Source organism: Takifugu rubripes, chromosome 15 (genome assembly GCF_901000725.2).
Source record: "Takifugu rubripes chromosome 15, fTakRub1.2, whole genome shotgun sequence".
NCBI lineage: Eukaryota > Metazoa > Chordata > Actinopteri > Tetraodontiformes > Tetraodontidae > Takifugu > Takifugu rubripes.
Window position 1 is genome coordinate 11,083,956 of NC_042299.1, and position 18,502 is coordinate 11,102,457.

General features: G+C 45.9%; 2 protein-coding genes and 1 non-coding gene across 3 annotated transcripts; all 3 read left to right on the forward strand.

The window, feature by feature from the left end:
* The first annotated feature begins 1,811 nt into the window (after positions 1-1,811).
* On the forward strand, positions 1,812-2,862 carry LOC101073534 (olfactory receptor 5B2). The gene is given in 4 exon segments (XM_003971078.2): positions 1,812-2,029; positions 2,031-2,088; positions 2,091-2,180; positions 2,183-2,862. Coding segments are annotated over 4 exon segments (966 nt in total). The 5' UTR covers positions 1,812-1,891.
* A 704-nt stretch (positions 2,863-3,566) lies between these two features.
* Positions 3,567-3,652, forward strand: trnay-gua (transfer RNA tyrosine (anticodon GUA)). Its single transcript is given in 2 exon segments — positions 3,567-3,603; positions 3,617-3,652. It is a non-coding gene; the product is annotated as a tRNA-Tyr (tRNA).
* A 995-nt stretch (positions 3,653-4,647) lies between these two features.
* Positions 4,648-12,453, forward strand: rps6ka4 (ribosomal protein S6 kinase, polypeptide 4). Its single transcript, XM_029848528.1, is given in 19 exon segments — positions 4,648-4,762; positions 5,691-5,762; positions 5,906-5,973; positions 6,278-6,428; positions 6,517-6,632; positions 6,725-6,835; positions 6,912-6,992; positions 7,058-7,161; positions 7,291-7,369; positions 7,371-7,442; positions 7,521-7,682; positions 7,780-7,902; positions 8,154-8,287; positions 8,374-8,467; positions 8,824-8,994; positions 9,715-9,906; positions 9,996-10,155; positions 10,523-10,686; positions 10,780-12,453. Coding segments are annotated over 19 exon segments (2,355 nt in total). The 5' UTR covers positions 4,648-4,674; the 3' UTR covers positions 10,993-12,453.
* Positions 12,454-18,502: the final 6,049 nt, after the last annotated feature.

The following is an 18,502-nucleotide window of genomic DNA, read 5'->3' on the forward strand; positions in this document are numbered from 1 at the left end:
CATCACTGAGCTCGAGGATCAACCGGGCGGCGCCGGACGGACCTATAGATAATGTCTCAGAGGTGTTCTATTGGGTTTAGGTCAGGTGAACATGGGGGCCAGTCAATGGTATCAATTCCTTCATCCTCCAGGAACTGCCTGCATACTCTCGCTACATGAGGTCGGGCATTGTCGTGGAGCAGGAGGAACCCAGGTCCCACTGCACCAGCGTAGCTTCTGACAATGGGTCCAAGGATTAATAGCAGTCAGGGTGCCATTATCTAACCTGTGCATCCTTCCAGGGATATGCCTCCCCAGGCCATCGCTGACCCACCACCAAACCGGTCATGCTGAATGATGTTGAGGGCAGCATAACGTTCTCCACGGCATCTCCAGACCCTTTCACGTCTGTCGCATGTGCTCAGGTTGAACCTGCTCTCATCGGTGAAGAGCACAGGGCGCCAGTGGCGTAGTTGCCAATTCTGGTGGTCTATGGCAAATGCCAATAGAGCTCTACGGTGCCGGGCAGTGAGCACAGGGCCCACTACAGGACGTCAGGCCTTCAGGCCACCCTCATGGAGCCTGTTTCTGATTGTTTGGTCAGAAACATTCACATTAGTAGACTGCTGGAGGTCAACTTTGTAGGGCTCTGGCAGTGCTCATCCTGTTCCTCCTTGCACAAAGGAGCAGATACTGATCCTGCTGAGGGTTTGTGGACCTCCTACGGCCCTGTCCAGCTCTTCTGGAGTAACTACCTGTCTCCTGGAATCTCCTCCATGCTCTTGAGACTGTGCTGGGAGGACACAGCAAATCTTCTTGCAAACGGCACGTATTGATGTGCCATCCTGGAGGAGTTGGACTGCTTGTGCAACCTCTGTAGCGTCCAGGTACCGCACCATGCTATCAACAGAGATGTTGATCCAAGCCAATAATAACTACAGCAGTAGAATGTAGTCAGTAAAAAATCAGGCCAAAAGAGATGAGGAGGGAAAAAAGTGGCCTCAACCTGGAAAGCCCTTCCTGTTTTGGGGGCCATCTTGTTGTTGCCCCTCTGATGCTCCTGTTTTTTGATTTAATTAACAACAAAGCAGCAGAAACTGATTAACAGCCCCGTCTGCTGTTTAACTGACCAGATCAATATCCCAGAAGTTTGATTGATAGGTTGCTATTACTCTGATTAAAAAGTGTTCCACTAATTGTTTGAGTAGTATACATATATATATATATATATATATATATATGTTTCTTTTATTTTAAATAACAGTGCATCATCAAACAGGCTGTGATTATTTGTCTACATTAAAATCAATCTATAATGGCATTGAAATGGAATGAATTTGATATATAAAATAATATCAGTCATCAAAAATGGATTTCTTGTGAAAATAAATCAGAAATAATTTAAGTTCATGGAAAAGGTGTATTTTTCCCTCACATAGAGCACCTGTTTATTGTTTTTGTTCACACATAATTTCCCTGGTGTAGGATGCTTATTTGAGGAAATGTAAACTGGTGACGGTTGTTTGATAATGATGTAATTCGTGAAGGCACCTGAGTGCTGTTTGTAAGTTCTGGTTTTGAAACAAGGATAAATAAATGTGCCATCAGAGGATTAATTAGGATGGTTGAGCAGAGAAGAAGCTTAATGAGAGCCAGATACCGCCCTTCCTGGTGCAAGTTTAGTAAAAGAGTGTTTTGAGCTGAAATCTTTGTCTCCAGAGGTGAGTGACTCTCGTATATAAAACCAAGTGCAGACAAAACAGCTGTGCAGTCAAGGCTGCATTAAACAGATCTGAGCCATCGGACCCGGCCAGCAGGTGAGTCACATCAAGTCCTGGAGAATGAGTCAAAGTTGTGCTGATGCTGTGGTGTGAACTGCTTTCTGGATTGTGCAGGTTTGTGGAGTCCAGCTATGTCTCTGCTGCGGACCGTCTCAAACGGCTCCATCATCATTCACCCTCCAGGCTTCTACGTCGTTGGATTCGAGGTGTTTCCCCACATCCGCTTCTACTTCATCTTCCTGGCGTTTGTCTATGTGGTCACGGTTGTTCTTCAACTGTTTGCTGATCTACGTGATCGTCTCTAATCGTTGTTTACACGCTCCCAAGTTTTGGCCGTGGTCAACCTGGCTGTCATCGACATGGTCCTGAATTCCACCACCATCCCCAGCATGATCAAGACATTTCTCCTGAAGGACAACTTTTTCCCTTCAACATCTGCCTCTTGCAGATGTTCGTCTATTACTCCTTTATCACTTTAGAGTCTTATGCGCTGGCGATCCTGGCCATACGACAGGCTGATCGCAATATGCTTCCTCTGCAGCAGAACTCCATCAACACCCTGCGGAGCATGTCCTGCATTGTGGCCGTGACCTGGTCTTACTCACTGGGCCTCGTAGCGTTCTCAACAGGTATAATGACATGGCTGTCTTTTTGCAAGTCCGTCACAGTGCGCAGCTACTTCTGTGACTATGCGCCGACGTTTCGACTCGCCTGCAACGACTACACGCTGCACTGGGCCGTGTCGTCGACCGCATCCGTCGTGAATCTCGTTGCGCCTTTTACTTTTATCCTGCTGACCTACGCCGCTATCCTGGTCACCCTGTTCTTGATGAAGTCGGTCAACAGCAGGATGAAAGCTCTCGGTACCTGCGTGGAGCATCTTGTCCTGGTTGCTATATTTTATATCCCATTGTTCACCATTTTCATCCTCGGCTTTTACGTGCGGCTGATCGACGCCGATCAGCGCGTCTTGAGTCTGTCTCTGGCCTCCTGCATCCCCCCCTGCGTCAACCCCATAGTTTACTCTCTGAAAACCAGGGAGATTAAGATCAGAGCCGTGGCCCTGATTAGAAAAAACAAAATTAAGGGGACGAAATTTTAATTCAGCACATGTGTCATCTGCGGTTCCGAAGATGTCGTCAAAATTGTCGTTTAAATTTGCCTGCATCACAGTAGTGTTATTATTGTATTTAGTATATAGTGTTTATTATTAAATATATCACGTTTGTTGTATTATGTATTGGTAAAAATGTAATTTCGATATTTTGCCCATTCTGTCACATCAGCATTTAAATCGATAAATGTGGAGAGCATCTTGCCGAAATTTACTGACAAAACAGCACAGCCACAGCTATCCCAATAATCCAAGCACGTTTTTACCATTTAATATTACAATTTATCAATGTTCATGACTGTATGAGGGGTTTTATTTCCCAAACTTTGTCACATTGAAAGACGATAAAGATACACTGAAAATATGCATGTTCTTTTGTTCTTCTCGAAAAAAAATCCATCTCATACCAAGGTCACACAACAATGCAATTTAAATCTAAATATCTATCTAACTTGTGTTGCTGGTGCTGTTAATGATACTGGTGGCGGTACCGGTACCGGTGCTGTGGTGATGCGTTGGTATATAAACAGCAGTACCACAGACGGGCCAGTAGATGTCAGTGTTTAGCTGTCAATGTCTTTAGATTGAGAAAAAAATGCGTCAAGATCGCTCATTAACTGTTTGTATCTCTTGTGTTGATCATTAATTTGAGATGATTGATCACCGATTTAATGTTTTTACTGTAACTATAACCTTCGATAGCTCAGTTGGTAGAGCGGAGGACTGTAGCGGACTAACAGGCATCCTTAGGTCGCTGGTTCAAATCCGGCTCGAAGGACATTTTTAAGTCAAAGACTGCGTAGTAATCAACAATATGCATAATTAGAAGGAGATGAATGCTAAATTAATTTGCCATCATTTTTGGAAGTTAGTTGGTCAAGATGTTTGAAAAACTTGTCCCACATCATTAGAGTCCCACCAATAACAACAACATCTTGTATATTTGTGTGTTTTTGTGTCACGGTGAACATTACGGACTGTCAGACGATCACGTTCGCCTCCTGTCCTGAAGCTCCGCCCCCACTGATGGATCACGTGACAAACCGTCGCCCAGGTTGTGTTGAGAGCATCCTGATGTTAGCAGCTAGCTTCGGCACTGGTAGAAACATGTAATCTTTTTCGGTAATGGATAAATAATTCGTCCTTAGTGGAGAGAAAGAGAAAATGGACTCTGCGCTCTTTTGACGACCCACCATGGCGTGATTGCTTATGTGCGAAGGGAGCAGCTAACATAGCTAACGTTTACTGAACATTAGCGTTAGCTAACATTCAAACTTTGACGGGCAAAAGGAGATCGCAAATCTACGGCAACAGCTGGAATTATCAGGGGGAACTACCCACCGCTGCAGCAGTAACATCGCCATTAACGCCCTGCAAGTACTGACTCGTAATTACTCAAAGCAATCACTCGTTAATTTCAGTAAATTTATGAATAAAGGTTTTTCTTACGCGAGTAATGCTAACGTTAGCCTCTTAAACTTTAGACATTCGCATTGACAGTAGTTTACATTGCACTAATAGTAACACATACCAAACGACAGCTATACTCTGAATAGATGCCTTACGAGTATTCTGGCGCTGGAAGTCGCATGATATAAATAAAGATAACCAATATGTTAAATGCAGGAGGATAAACTTAACATCAGCTTTGTTAGTACACACAGCTGTCCGTCCGCCTTCTCCATCTTATTCTATTCACCATAATGCGACTGTACTCTAGTCTCTGCAGTTATTAATTCCAGCAGGCTGTGAATATTTAAAAAGTTCATCCTAAAACCGACTGTAGTTTATTCATAAGTTATGTCTGGGGACGCATCTGATAGTAGTGATGACTCTGATGGAAAAACAAATGAAAAGCCCTGCACCGTCAAACATCAGATCACGAATGGTAAGTCACTGATATTACCAGCTGCCTTTAGACACCCACCCACCCACCCACCCATCCATCCATCCACCCATCCATCCACCCACCCACCCACCCATCCATCCATCCATCCATCCATCCTCCCTCCCACCCACCCACCCATACATCCATCCATCCATCCATCCACCCACCCACCCACCCACCCATCCATCCACCCACCCACCCATCCATCCATCCATCCATCCTCCCTCCTATCCACCCACCCACCCACCCATCCATCCACCCATCCATCCATCCATCCATTCATCCACCCATCCACCCATCCATCCATCCATCCATCCATCCACCCACCCATCCATCCTCCCTCCTATCCACCCACCCACCCATCCATCCACCCACCCACCCATCCATCCACCCATCCATCCATTCATCCATTCATCCACCCATCCACCCATCCATCCATCCATCAATCATCCATCCATCCATCCCTGATAATAATGTAAAAATACAGAAATGGTAATAATAGTGTTTTTTTACTTTAGATTTTATATTGTAGATGTATGTTTTAAATAATGTTACACCCCCCTCTGTGAATCAGTTGCGAAGGGTATTTTAACAGGGTCAGAGCATTGCCCAACCTCAGTTCCTCTTTGGATCACTTCTCCATGACTGCATACACTTGTTGCCTCATCAAACAACTGATAAAATCAGCGTTTCAGGAAAAAACCTCTCACACAGTCTCAGAAAGAAGATAACTGGAGCTGGATGAAATCTACTTTATTCAATAATAGATAAGGGCCCGATCTATTAATAGTAATGACTCATTAATTCAGTGGGGAATTTGATTCTTCAACCATTTGATTCTTCAAAGCATTAACTTTAACATTTAAATGCCATTTATTACTATCAACAACTGTGTTTTGGCCTCAGTCTGGTGTCTTTCTGCTGCTAGCTAACCTCACAGGTCACACCGAGAAGGTCGGCATGGAAAACTTTGAGCTGCTCAAAGTCCTTGGAACTGGAGGTAAGTCTCAATAGTCAAGAGGACTCAAATGTTACAGCTGCGTCTTCCTTATATTCATTCAGTTTGCTACAGTAATTTTATCACAGCACTTCTGCCTTGACTATAGAAGTAAATGAAATGACTGATTATCTGTCGTCTTCTAGCTTATGGAAAAGTGTTTCTGGTGAGGAAGAACAGTGGTCATGATGTGGGCCAGCTGTATGCTATGAAGGTGAGACAACTGATCATGAATCACTAGAAGAGACACGATCAAAGCATTTTATCTCTGTTACGAACCCAAAGAACCCCTGCTTTGTCAGCAATGAAGGAAAACGTGAAGAAATCCTTGACATTAGTGTCTGCTCAGGTGTCAAAGGTTTGGTTACACGTGGGTGTTTACAATTCACAGAACTTCAGTGATACAAGAGCAGCAAACTATCATTCTGGAATGACCACATTCTAGACAGATCCTCAGGTTTTGGTCTTTTACTGTCAGATCAGCAGAGATTTTACACTAAAGCACGTGATCACTTCAGGTGTTGAAGAAAGCAGCAATAGTTCAAAAGGCAAAGACGACGGAACACACTCGAACTGAGCGGCAGGTGCTGGAGAACATCCGCCAGTCTCCGTTCCTGGTCACGCTGCACTACGCCTTTCAGACCCAGAGCAAGCTGCATCTCATCCTGGGTGAGTGATGCCACATATGAATCAACAATTTCTGCATTGTGTGTCGCTGACGTGCAACTTCCTGGTTCTTTCCTGGGCGTGAATGCAGACTACGTGAGCGGCGGGGAGATGTTCACTCACTTGTATCAGCGCGACCACTTTCCTGAGGAGGCGGTGCAGATTTATATCGGGGAAATAATCTTAGCTCTGGAACACCTACACAAGGTGGGTGTTCGCTGTCCAACTTCTCTAAATTGATGGATTTTTTTCTGAATCACTGTATATTGGGACATTTCTTTGTGGTTTTGTTGCGTCAGCAGCTCGGGATCGTTTACCGAGACATCAAATTGGAAAACATTCTCCTGGACAGCGAAGGACACATAGTTTTGACAGACTTCGGGCTCAGTAAGGAGTTTCTGGAAGAGGAGGTACAAAAGAACCATCACAAGCTTCACCGTGCTCTGTCGAGGTTTTGTAGTGATGCATTTACTGGGTTCACTTCAGAAGGAACGGACATACTCGTTCTGTGGCACCATTGAGTACATGGCCCCTGAAATCATCAGAGGGAAAGCTGGACACGGCAAGGTAAGGCGTGAAACTGGGCGGAGTCACCTCCCAGTCGCTTCTTTTATGCTACTTCTCTTCTTCAGTCTGTAGATTGGTGGAGTCTGGGGATCCTGATGTTTGAACTGCTGACGGGAGCGTCTCCGTTTACCTTGGAGGGAGAGAGGAACTCCCAGAGCGAAGTGTCAAAGTGAGCGCACGCAGCATCTCGTTTTAACTCGGAAAGACTCGTGCAAAAGTTGTGTTCAGTTTATGTGTCAAACTGTTTGATAGCGGAGTCTGTGTTTTTGAGTCTCACACTCGCCCTCTGCTCTTTCAGGCGGATTTTGCGCTGCGATCCACCCTTCCCCTCCATGATTGGACACACTGCTCAGGACCTGTTGAAGAAGCTATTGGTGGAAAGACCCCCACAAGAGGCTGGGTTCTGGACCACGGGGGGCCGAAGACATTAAAGCTCACCCTTTCTTCAAGGTCTTTATCCCGCCAACCTCTCACTCGTCTGCCTCTTCGTTCAGCAGTTATTTCCATCTGCTTCCTGTTCCCATACAGGGCCTCAACTGGGATGACCTAGCACAGAAGAAGGTACCCAGTCCATTTAAACCAGAGCTCAAGAGTGAACTTGATGTTGGGAACTTTGCCGAGGAGTTCACTGGGATGGATCCAGTCTATTCTCCGGCGAGCACTCCCCCCAGCACTGGGCGTTTGTTCAAAGTGAGTCCCTCAGAAGTGCTCACAGTTTTTACAGGAAGTTTGAAAAAGCACTGACATTGGTTTTCATCAACTAATATTCCTGATCTGTCTTTTCCAGGGTTACTCCTTCATCGCCCCGTCCATCCTTTTTAATAAAAACGCAGTCATGGAAGACTTTGTGGAGCAGATCAGCACCGATCGACCTGGTGCTGCATCCGTCCAGCGCAGTGCCATGTTAGAGGTACGGTTCTTAGAATTCGCTACCAAAAGGAAATGAAAGGAGACATTTGTTTTCTCTTGTTTATTTCAACAAAACTCTCCCTGATGGTTTTATAGCACGATTTATCCTATTTCAAGGACGAGGCAGACTGCAAATCTCTATCAGCGACATACAGTACATTTCCACTTGTGTTGCACACTGAAGGCGTTTACGCTGTTGTTAGCAGGATGTTACGGCCCAGTGTGACGTCCAGATTTATCTCATTTGTCCAGGAATCCCAGTTTTTTAACCACTATGAGCTGTGTCTCAGCGGACCTCCTCTGGGCGCGGGCAGTTTCTCTGTGTGCAGGAAATGCCAACACAAGCAAAGTGGGCGTGACTACGCTGTCAAGATCGTCAGCCGCAGGTTAGAGGGCACGTCAGGCCTCATTTTCTGTCTCGGCTGTCTTCAACTCCATGGGCTGATATCTGAGTGCCTCTTCTCTTTGTTAGAATGGAGGCAAACACAAAGAGGGAGATCGCTGCGTTGAGACATTGTGAATCTCACCCAAATATTGTCAAGCTGCACGAAGTTTATACTGACCAGGTACAGTTAGCGACTGGGACACTTGTTCCCCCAAACTAAACATTATCATTGGAAATGTACAAAGATTAGACCAGAGGTGCCCAAATCCAGTCGTAAAGGGTGCTGGTCCGAGGTTACTGTCCTCCGAGGCAGAAAACGCTTCCTCCAGGGACACTGGAATCCCAGGTGAAGGTGTTGTGTACCCGGTAGGACACATAACTCGGCCAGACTGTCAAAGACTGGATTTGGGCACCCCTGGATGATTAGACTCTGCACATCAGTTGTGCTTTAGGCCATTTTATCACAACCAGCCCCCCCCCCACACACACACACACACACGAAATAACCACCTGCTCGTGTTTCTTCTATTCTGTCAGTACCACACATATTTAGTGATGGAGCTTCTGAGGGGAGGAGAGTTACTGGAGAGGATCAAGAAGAAGAAGCTGTTTGGTGAGGCAGAGGCGAGCCAGCTGCTGCAAAGCCTGGTGTCAGCTGTCAGCTTCATGCACGAAGCAGGAGTCGTGCACAGAGACCTAAAACCCGAGGTAAACTGCGCTTTCGTGGCTTAACGGAGTTCCCGTGTGACTAGGGGTGCAGTGCCCTTTCAGCTGCAGGTTGGATGTATTCGGCTCCAGCATCATTATTTACTACCACGCTCATACCCTCCAGCCACAGTCGGCAGTTTTTAAACATTTTCAAGGCCCACGTTTATCTGATATTTAGATGTACAAGACTACTTCTCTACTGTTCCTTGCCTTTTTTGTACGGGAATATTAACATAATAACAAAAACCGTTGAAGTAAATTGGAAATGAGTTATATACAGTGTTTGGAGTTAAAGGTTGTGGAAATATACAGAGGACAGCCCAATGCCTCTGTGTCTGTGTCACTTTAACACTATCATCAAGCACGTTTTGTCATCTTCCGCCGGCCGTGGGATTTAATTAGCTCAAGGACAAGGCTTAAAAAGAGCCGTGAATGACAGAGCGCACCATTAACTTTTACTTGTGCGCGGTATATTTCCCAGAGATGCCCATCATTGTGTTTTATGTAGTTCTCTGAAAATGTTTATTAGGATTCTTCTTTATCTGTTAAGTTTTGAAATGCTTTAAGGAATAGACGGTCATTGATGTGAATCCTGAATCCAGCCTATAGAGTCAGGTATGAAGAACCTGTCCTCCTAAAGGTTGCCGTCATCTCTGCGATGTCCTGAAGCTCCGTGTAAAGAGGCAGATGAGATGATGATCACTGCATTTTATCTTGCAGAATGTGCTGTTTGCAGATGAGGGGGAGGACTCCAACCTGAAGGTAATAGACTTTGGCTTTGCCCGCCTGTGCCCTGCCGGGAGCGCTCCCCTGCAGACGCCCTGCTTCACGCTGCAGTACGCTGCCCCCGAACTGTTTGAGAGCGCAGGGTACGACAAAGCCTGCGACCTCTGGAGTCTCGGGGTCATCTTGGTAATTTAGATCAAATCTGTTAATTCTACTGTGGTGGTGAGGCTGTTTAGAGTGTTGATGGTGTGTGTGTGTGTGTGTGTGTTCATTAGTACACCATGCTGTCAGGCCAGGTGCCGTTCCAGAGTGAACAGCGTGGGATGACCTCATCATACGCTGCCGACATCATGCACAAAATCAAAGAGGGCGACTTCTCATTGGACGGGGAATGTTGGAAGGGTGTTTCAGACGATGCCAAAGAGCTCGTCAAAGGTGTGCCATAGATAATATTTTACTCAATTTATTAGTTCCACCATTTGGTTTATACTACCTAGATACATTCGAGCTGTAAACTTTTTCTTTCTGAGAACTTTGGCCTCTGGACACAGAAGTAACTGCTGTTCTCTCGCTGTCTTTTCTCAGTAAAAGTGTCTGTTCAGTGTGACAAACAGCTTCACACTGGCTATTAAACAGCTCACAGTCGCCATTATTCTCACCATCTGTGCTGTAGTAACATCAGTGACCGCCAGGTGGCGGAATGTACAAATAAATGATGAGACTATGCTACCTTTCGGCGATAAACACATCATGTTTGCCCCCTGTCAGCTTTAACCCCTCCCTCTCCTCCCTCTTGGTTCAGGTTTACTCACAGTAGACCCAGAGAATCGTCTGAAACTGTCTGATCTGAAGGAGAATAGCTGGCTGCAGGGTGGAGCCTCCATGTCCACCACTCCTCTGTGTACCCCAGACGTGCTCGAGTCCAGCGGGCCTACAGTCCGTACCTACGTCAATGCCACCTACAAGGTAACAACGTTGTGTAATTCTTTGAATGTTTTTCAAGAACAAAAAGTCAACAGGCGGATTTTGACTTCAGATCATTTGTCTTTTGGTTCTCAGGCTTTTAACCGCGGAAAGAGAGAAGGCTTCTTTCTAAAGAGCGTCGACAACGCCCCCCTGGCAAAGAGACGGAAGCAGAAGATGACGAGCACGGGCGTGGAGACCCGCTGGAGTTCATCCTCTTCTTCATCCTCCTCTTCCTCCTCCTCCTCTGCTTCTGCCACAGCACCCAAAGTGCAGCCAAAGGAACCAGCAACCAAGAAGCACAGCTAGCCTGAGCAGCACAGAGAGGGAGGAGAGAGTGGATCAGCACTGACGGACCCAAAGCCTGAATGAGGCTGACATTAAGATTTCGACTTCCTAAGAGCAGAGACACAGAACCAACGATCTGGCACCTTTTCAGAGGCACTGAAGTCTCTGGACTTGGGAAAATATTGTTCATATTTGCCTGTTTTCACTGTGGGTAGGAAACACTGCCTGGCTAAAGGGAAAAAAGGAGCCATAAATGAGCAGAAGCCATATTTACAGGGGGAGAATGCATTGATTATGCACGGATTGAGCCGCTGTGAATACATTCAGTTTTGCACTTGGTAACGCAGGTTTCACCCATTAATTATAGAAAAAAAAAAAAAGTCGGCCTCAAGCTCTTTGGAACGTGTCTGGTTTGAGAAGAGAGCTGTTCATGGAGTTTTTCCTCACTGTCTGCAGGCGTTCGTGGTTTTCAGAGAATGTAAATGATGACGTGGAAGCAAGAAAATTCCGGCTTTTAGAGTTCCACCTTGTGACCTCCGCCACCTGTTTGATTGTGTTTTAACCGCGGGTAAACATGGGGTTCAGTATTACTGGGAGGAATGGGCCGCGACTGGTCTACAGATCAGCGCCCAACAGTAGCAGCTGTGCCACAGTCATGACAGTCGGATTATTTTCTTTCATTCTCTCTGTGAAATGGCTTCGTTGTGGCTGTGGAAACTCTCTAGCATGCTAATTTGTGATGATGAATTTAAGTACCAGTTTTATATTTTTAGTATCTTGTTAAGGAGGCGTCACTCCAGTTTTTAATGCTAAAACGCACAGCTGGAGGCTTTGCACTAACAACAGAGCGAATTATCACTGCTCAGCTTGTTGCCAGCTGGGCTGTGGGATCAACCCACCTACGTCCTCTACAGACACCGTTCTGAAACATTTGAAGTCTCTTCGGTCGGAATGACGAACAGAGTGACACTTAATGCCTCTGCGAGCGAGACGGCAAAAACGGTTTCATGTTTTCAACTTTTCTGTGCCATTGGTTGTAATTATGTGTATATCAGACTTTTTTAAATGTTGCACACTCAGTCGATCAGCTACACATATTTCAGCTTTAAAGGTGCTTTCACTCATATTTATTATGTGATTGATTATATTGCCGTGGTAATGGGAGTGATGATTGCATTGGCTCTCGTCGTGTATCAGAAGTGTGTGTATGTGTGTGAGTGTGGGCGGTGCTGGGACGTTTCTCTACCACATGTGCATTACTGTGTATTTTTATTTTCTTCGTTTCTGGCTTTTGCTTCTTAAAGGAAAGTGGTTGTTTGTGAAATTTCTACTTTCCCCGTGTTTTTATGATCGGCGGTGTTCTTGTTTTTAGTATATAAGAGACATTTTCCATCCTTTTTTAAAAAAAAAAAATTGTGTCACTGATGTAACTGGGATTTGATGTTTGGCACCGTTCTTTTGTGTTGGTGCAGAGTAAAAAAAAACCCAAAAAAACCTGATTCCGATGGCCGCCTCTCTGATTGTTGTGATCACTGTGCGCGCTCATTAAGTCGAGCATTGTCAGCACCATCTGGGGGGGGGGGGCGATGGTGCTGACGGTGCTGACGGTGAGATGGTGAGATGGTGAGATGGTGGTGCTAAGTGCAGAGCAGATGAATTATACAGGAGGTTTGATGAGCTTTTCTTTTGAAGAGCCATCAACAGTTATGCAGCCCCTCATGCTCAGACCTTCAACCGCAGGCGACCCGTAAATGTGCCGCAGTTGGGATTTACAACTTTGGTAACTGTTATTTAAGAATCCTGTCGGTTTCCGGAGCAGACACAAGTTGATTGATCCACCTTTTATCCCTCGCCTATGAACGCCTTCTCAACTCCGGCATTCTTAAAAAAAGAAGGCTCTTTTTAAATTGTGCGCTGATGATTTCCATCTTTTCACTTCAAACAATAAAGTGACACCCAGACATCCTGTTATAAAGCACTGAATCCATTACAAAAGCGGCGGGCGGGCCCGACCCTGCAGATAACCGGCGGAGTGGCGGTGCCGTCTCCCGCTGAGATTTATTCTTTCGTCAATTCCATATTCATGCCCTTGAAATTCTGTGGCCTGCCTTTAAAAATGTTTTCACCGTATTAATTTTGAAGAGAACGGAACAATTAAGTGGATTGGATTGTTATTTCCCAGCTTGTATTTTGTGGTCGTCACGTCCTGCCCCGCAATCAAATCTGGGAAAAGGGATGGTTGTTGCCAGAAGATGTTCTTTGTCAGCGCTTCAGCCGCAGAAATATTAATTCATGAACCAAACCCGAGCGGCTGCTCCAGGAGAAGGCTGTGAAGATGATTTTAATGATTTGGGGAACGTCATTCTTGAGCTGCACCCCAGTTTGCAGCTTTCCTCTTCATAAAAAAATACTGTAAAGATAAATCGCCTTCATTGCCAACTGTTGCCTGACTTTTACTGCCAAACCAACATGACTTTTGACGGCCACATGCCGCCGTAACGACGTCCCAGTGTTGACATATTTTTATACATGTGATAACGTAATTCAGCGTTCATAATCCCAAACCTGTCCTCAGCCAAAAGTCACCCAAGTAATATTAAAATTAAACTGAAGATCCCCTGCTGACAGAACAGCAGGAGGTCCTCATTGTTTAAACAGTAATGACACTCTCTAACCACTAGGTGGCCACAATCAGTTTCTATTTCTTATATATTATATTAGAGTTCAATGTCAAATCTGCCTTTTTTCTCTCTCCACATGTATTTAAGAGGTTCAGTTTCCTGTTACCTTGCGGGTTTTTTATTTTCAAAAACTGCCTTTTAAATATCTTCTGGTAGATTAAAAACACGGACACGGGTCAACATCATTCGACATCAGACGCACATTTACTAAAGCAATAATCATTTTTGGGTGACTTTCACTTTTTTCAAAGCAATTATTCAACGGAGGAGGGAGGAGACGGACCCAGTCGACACAGTGCAGGAGAGGGAAAGGACACAGAGCCCACCCTAATGATATCACGCCTTCATTTCACGGGATGGGATAATAAATAACATCTTCACACTAAATTTCACCGGTTCTCATATTACCACTCATTACTCTTAAACACACTATAATGAAAAGGAAACGCTCAAGTGAGTCTCCTGCAGTTGTGAATGATGCAGTTGTACAATATTGTTTAGTGGACTGCAAAGGTACCAAACTATGAAGGGCAAAGACGCCACATAGCGTCGATCTGAGGCCGTTTTGGTTCAATACACACTCGCCAAAGTCTGAGGAAACCCTGGCTTCGCTGTGTCTGCAGCAGCTTTGCAACCGGGTGGATGTTGATATTTGGAGAGCGGCGTGGCCACAGTCACAGGAGAAGACATTACATCAGTGGCCGTGATGCATCCGACGACACAAAAGCAAAGAGGAGCTTGAGTGAGGAAGCGATCGGGGCGCTACGCAGGCTGGACCATTGATCGCTGGCAGCAGCTGAACTCCCCGCAGAAGCTTCGGGCTAATCAAACCCTCCGCCTCGCACATTCCAGCGTGTGTGCCGCAGCAGCCGTTGGCACCGCCTCGCTTACAAACAGCTGCACTTCCTGAAGGGCAGGACTTCTGTCTCTGCAGGAAGAAGCAAATATTTACTCCAAACCCTCAAACGCCCGTGCGGCTCGAGAATGAGGGCCAATAACGCGGCGGGGAAGGAGCAGCTTTGTTGGAGATGTGAGCTGAAACTATGTTTTGCGAGGAATTAAACATTAATTGGAGAGAAGAATTAAAGTGTCACCTTCAGCAGATTAACAGTTCTGCAGACACCTTTGAAAGTGGCATAAAAGCTGCCTCTTCCCAGCAACAGGCTGCTTCGTCCTCGGAGATGTGATCCACTTACAGCTGTGCACGACCAGGCCCGATGCATCTCCTCAGAGTGTGTGTGCGTGTGTGTCTGTGTGTGTGTGGGTCTGTGTGTGGGTGTGTGTGTGTGTGTTTTGGGACTTAGCGGATTTGAGGCCCGTTCTGATAAAAGTGGCGGATGGAAATTTAGAGGCTATTAAATGGTGCAGAATACTATAAATATTTATTTCGTGTTGCAATGCTGCTGCATCAGCTGTGGTGCTGTCCATGGTCCTGACCCCCCCCCCCCCCCCCCCACCGTCATCCACCCATCCATCCATCCATCCATCCACCCATCCATCCATCCATCCATCCATCCATCCATCCATCCATCCATCCATCCATCCATCCATCCATCCATCCACCCATCCATCCATCCATCCATCCACCCATCCATCCATCCATCCATCCATCCACCCACCCACCCACCCATCCATCCATCCATCCACCCATCCATCCATCCATCCATCCATCCATCCATCCATCCATCCACCCATCCATCCACCCATCCATCCACCCACCCACCCATCCATCCACCCATCCATCCATCCATCCATCCATCCATCCATCCACCCATCCATCCACCCATCCATCCACCCACCCCCCCCATCCATCCATCTGAAGGGCAGCTCAGGCAACCCAACAGGTGCTGATTTACAGTTCCTTCCACAGGATGGTTCACTGGCCGACAAAAGGTGTCATCAGTCGATTGTGGAGACACTCTATTGACTTGTGCCGTGTGATGGAAAATGTGTAATATTTTTAGATTGGTGGGTAAATAATGAGAAAGTAAAGATTATGTGACAAGTGCACTTAAAGCGCCACCATCAATATCAGCTCCAAAGGTCAATTCAGTCTTCAGCAGCTGTAATTTTTCCCGTTTTAAGCTGTTGCATCGAAGAGGCTTCACTAACCCACCACATTTCCACTGATTACAGCTTCATTTAAATGGAGTTAAAAATGAATTTATTATTATTATTTTTTAAACAAATAGTAATCTTTTAGGAGCATTTAAACGGCTGTTTCTGCCTGAATTGGAGGTCAAAGTGCTGCAATAATGCTCAGCTAGTGTCTCACTGGAGATGGGCGCCACGGTAATGTGGTGCAGCTCCTCCCGACCTTCTTCCTCTTCGGCATCTCCAAATCCTGACTCGTTCTCAGAGACCTTTCACAGGTCAAAGCAGCTAAAAAGAATCTTTTAGCAGCGTATTAACGGCCCTAATGCATCTTCATCAGGGAAGAAAAGGCGTAACAGAGACGTGGGAACATGATGATGCGTTTGTGTTCCTCCTGTGCAGACAGAAAAGTATTTACTCTGTCTTCCTGCTCGCCCTCTCACCTCTCCTGTAATAGACCTTCGGTAACTCACAGAATGGAGAACGTGTTTATTGATTCAGCTGCGGGGGGGTGGGGGTGGGGGGGGGTCCTTTTCAATTCGTATAGCATTGAAGCAGCTTCCACTGCCTATTTTACTCCAACACTTCCATTAACCTCACCCTCCCCTCTGGTCACCCATCTCCCCTTATCACCGTCTGTTAACCCCGGCCACTTTATTTTCATCCCATCATTTCTGCTTTGGCTCAGATATGGTCATTACCTCCCCGGGCACGTCCGTCTTTAGGCGTGATGGCGTAGTGATACAGATATGGAGACATTCTTGAGTGTGCAGTTTCAAAAAAGAAAAAGAAAAAGTCAAATCACTGGCATGAACATCTGCAGCGCCGTTTGCGTGCCAGTGATCCACTTTAACAAGCGGAATGTTATAGGTTCAGCTGGCAGCGGTGATGTCATTTACAAACAAAATAATCAGAGTCTGTTAAAAACAGGGTAAATGTCGTCGCAGTTCATGAAACGTGGCCGCGGCGCTTCGGTGTTGACGATCATCCGGGCGTGAATTCACGGAGAAGAGGGAACAGGACAAACACGCTCAGATCTGCATGCTTTTGTGTTCGATATGAGTTAGCGGGCTTATCTGCCTCCCCTGCTCTATCTGATCTGCAGGGCCGTGCGCAGTTTATTAAAAATGGAAGTCGTTCTCAATGAGGCCGTAATGCTCAACCCTTTCACGAGATCTTAATGGATCCCAGCCTATCTCCGACAAGGTTAAATGCTCGAGGACGCAGCGAGACACCTTCACAGAGTGGATTACAGGGGGGGTGAATACCAGCTGGCAAACGGACTCAAACAGAACGCTGGGCAAGATGGGGGGGGGTCAGTTTGGTCAGACACAGCTAAACAGCCACGGGCAGGTGACTTGTTGCTACACATAGCTGGAGAGGCTAATGTAACCACCCACCCACCCACTCACCCACACACACACACACACACCATCCCAATTAACACCCCAAGTCTAACCTAAACTCCAATCTCACCTCAATCTTAAAAACAAGTCATTACTGGTCCTGTGAAGAGCTGAGGATCAGAAATCAGGAGAAATCTTTAACTGATAATGTTTTTATTTTGACTTATATACAAAAATCAAGGGGGTCTTAAAACGGCGTTTCAAACTGGCCCAAAATAAAGAAAACACCCCCCACCCTCCCAAAAATCCCTGCGTGTAGCTGCGTGTTTGGGAGCTGGAAGGCTTTTCTTCCATGGAGGACTTAACCCGTGTTCTTCCAGTCTGTCCAACTTTCTCACTGCCAACAATCTTTTCAACCGCTGTGACGTTAGCACGACACGCTCGTCCGCTCTCCCCAATCGCTCCTCTTCCAGATGAGCTGAGGAACAAAAAGCACAGATTTGGCTGCCCGGCAGGGCCGCCGCCGAGGTTCCACTCCCACCAAATCAACATAAATAATTCGGCAAAGTGGAAACAAGTGTAAATTAGTTAAAGGTCAGGAGCTCAAGACACAACGGATAAATTCAAAGTTGCTGTCCAAACACAAATCACGTCCCTCCGATGACTCCACTCAGAGGATAAATTCAGCCTCATTAACCAGGAATAAGTCAGAGCGGGGGAATTTGTGCTACAGCTTCACTACATGAGATTATCTGAATAATACATCAGCTTTATTTGCTTGGTGAAGAGTTCATTTAAATGCTTTTGGGATCAGCTGCTCAAATGCAACTTTAATGTTGCATACTCCATGTATAATGAATATAATCTGAACCTGTGCCATGGAAACTGGGCTCAAACTGACATCCTGGCATTCAAGTGCATCTTCAGAGTATATTTGGAACTTTGTTTGAGTTGAGTTAAGCCTTTGCTCCAACCTGAATAATGGAACGTGGGTGTTAGATGTGTATAATGCTCTCATGAAGGTCACATTAATTCAAACATTTCAGCAGTATGAGGACTTGTTGACCTTTGGAACTGTGCTTGTTTGCGTTCGTCTGAATTAAAAAATGTATATACCCCATTAAATGAGGCAAAGGTCTGCCATAAACTGAACTACATAGCCTGGAAAAAACAGGTTTTGCCCAGTTGCATCTTTGTAATCGCCACACTACAAGCTATAATCTTCCGCAGTGAACATCTAATGCATAATCCTCTGTTACACAACTGAATCTGGTCCAGTCGCATCCCCGTTAGCAACCCTGAGGTGTAATAAGACGTTCCCGACACCCTCCTTTGTGTTTGAGGTCGGTAGAGTGGCCTGATCCAGCTGCACGGAGCCGCGCCCACAGAAACCCCCAGACGCACAAGCAA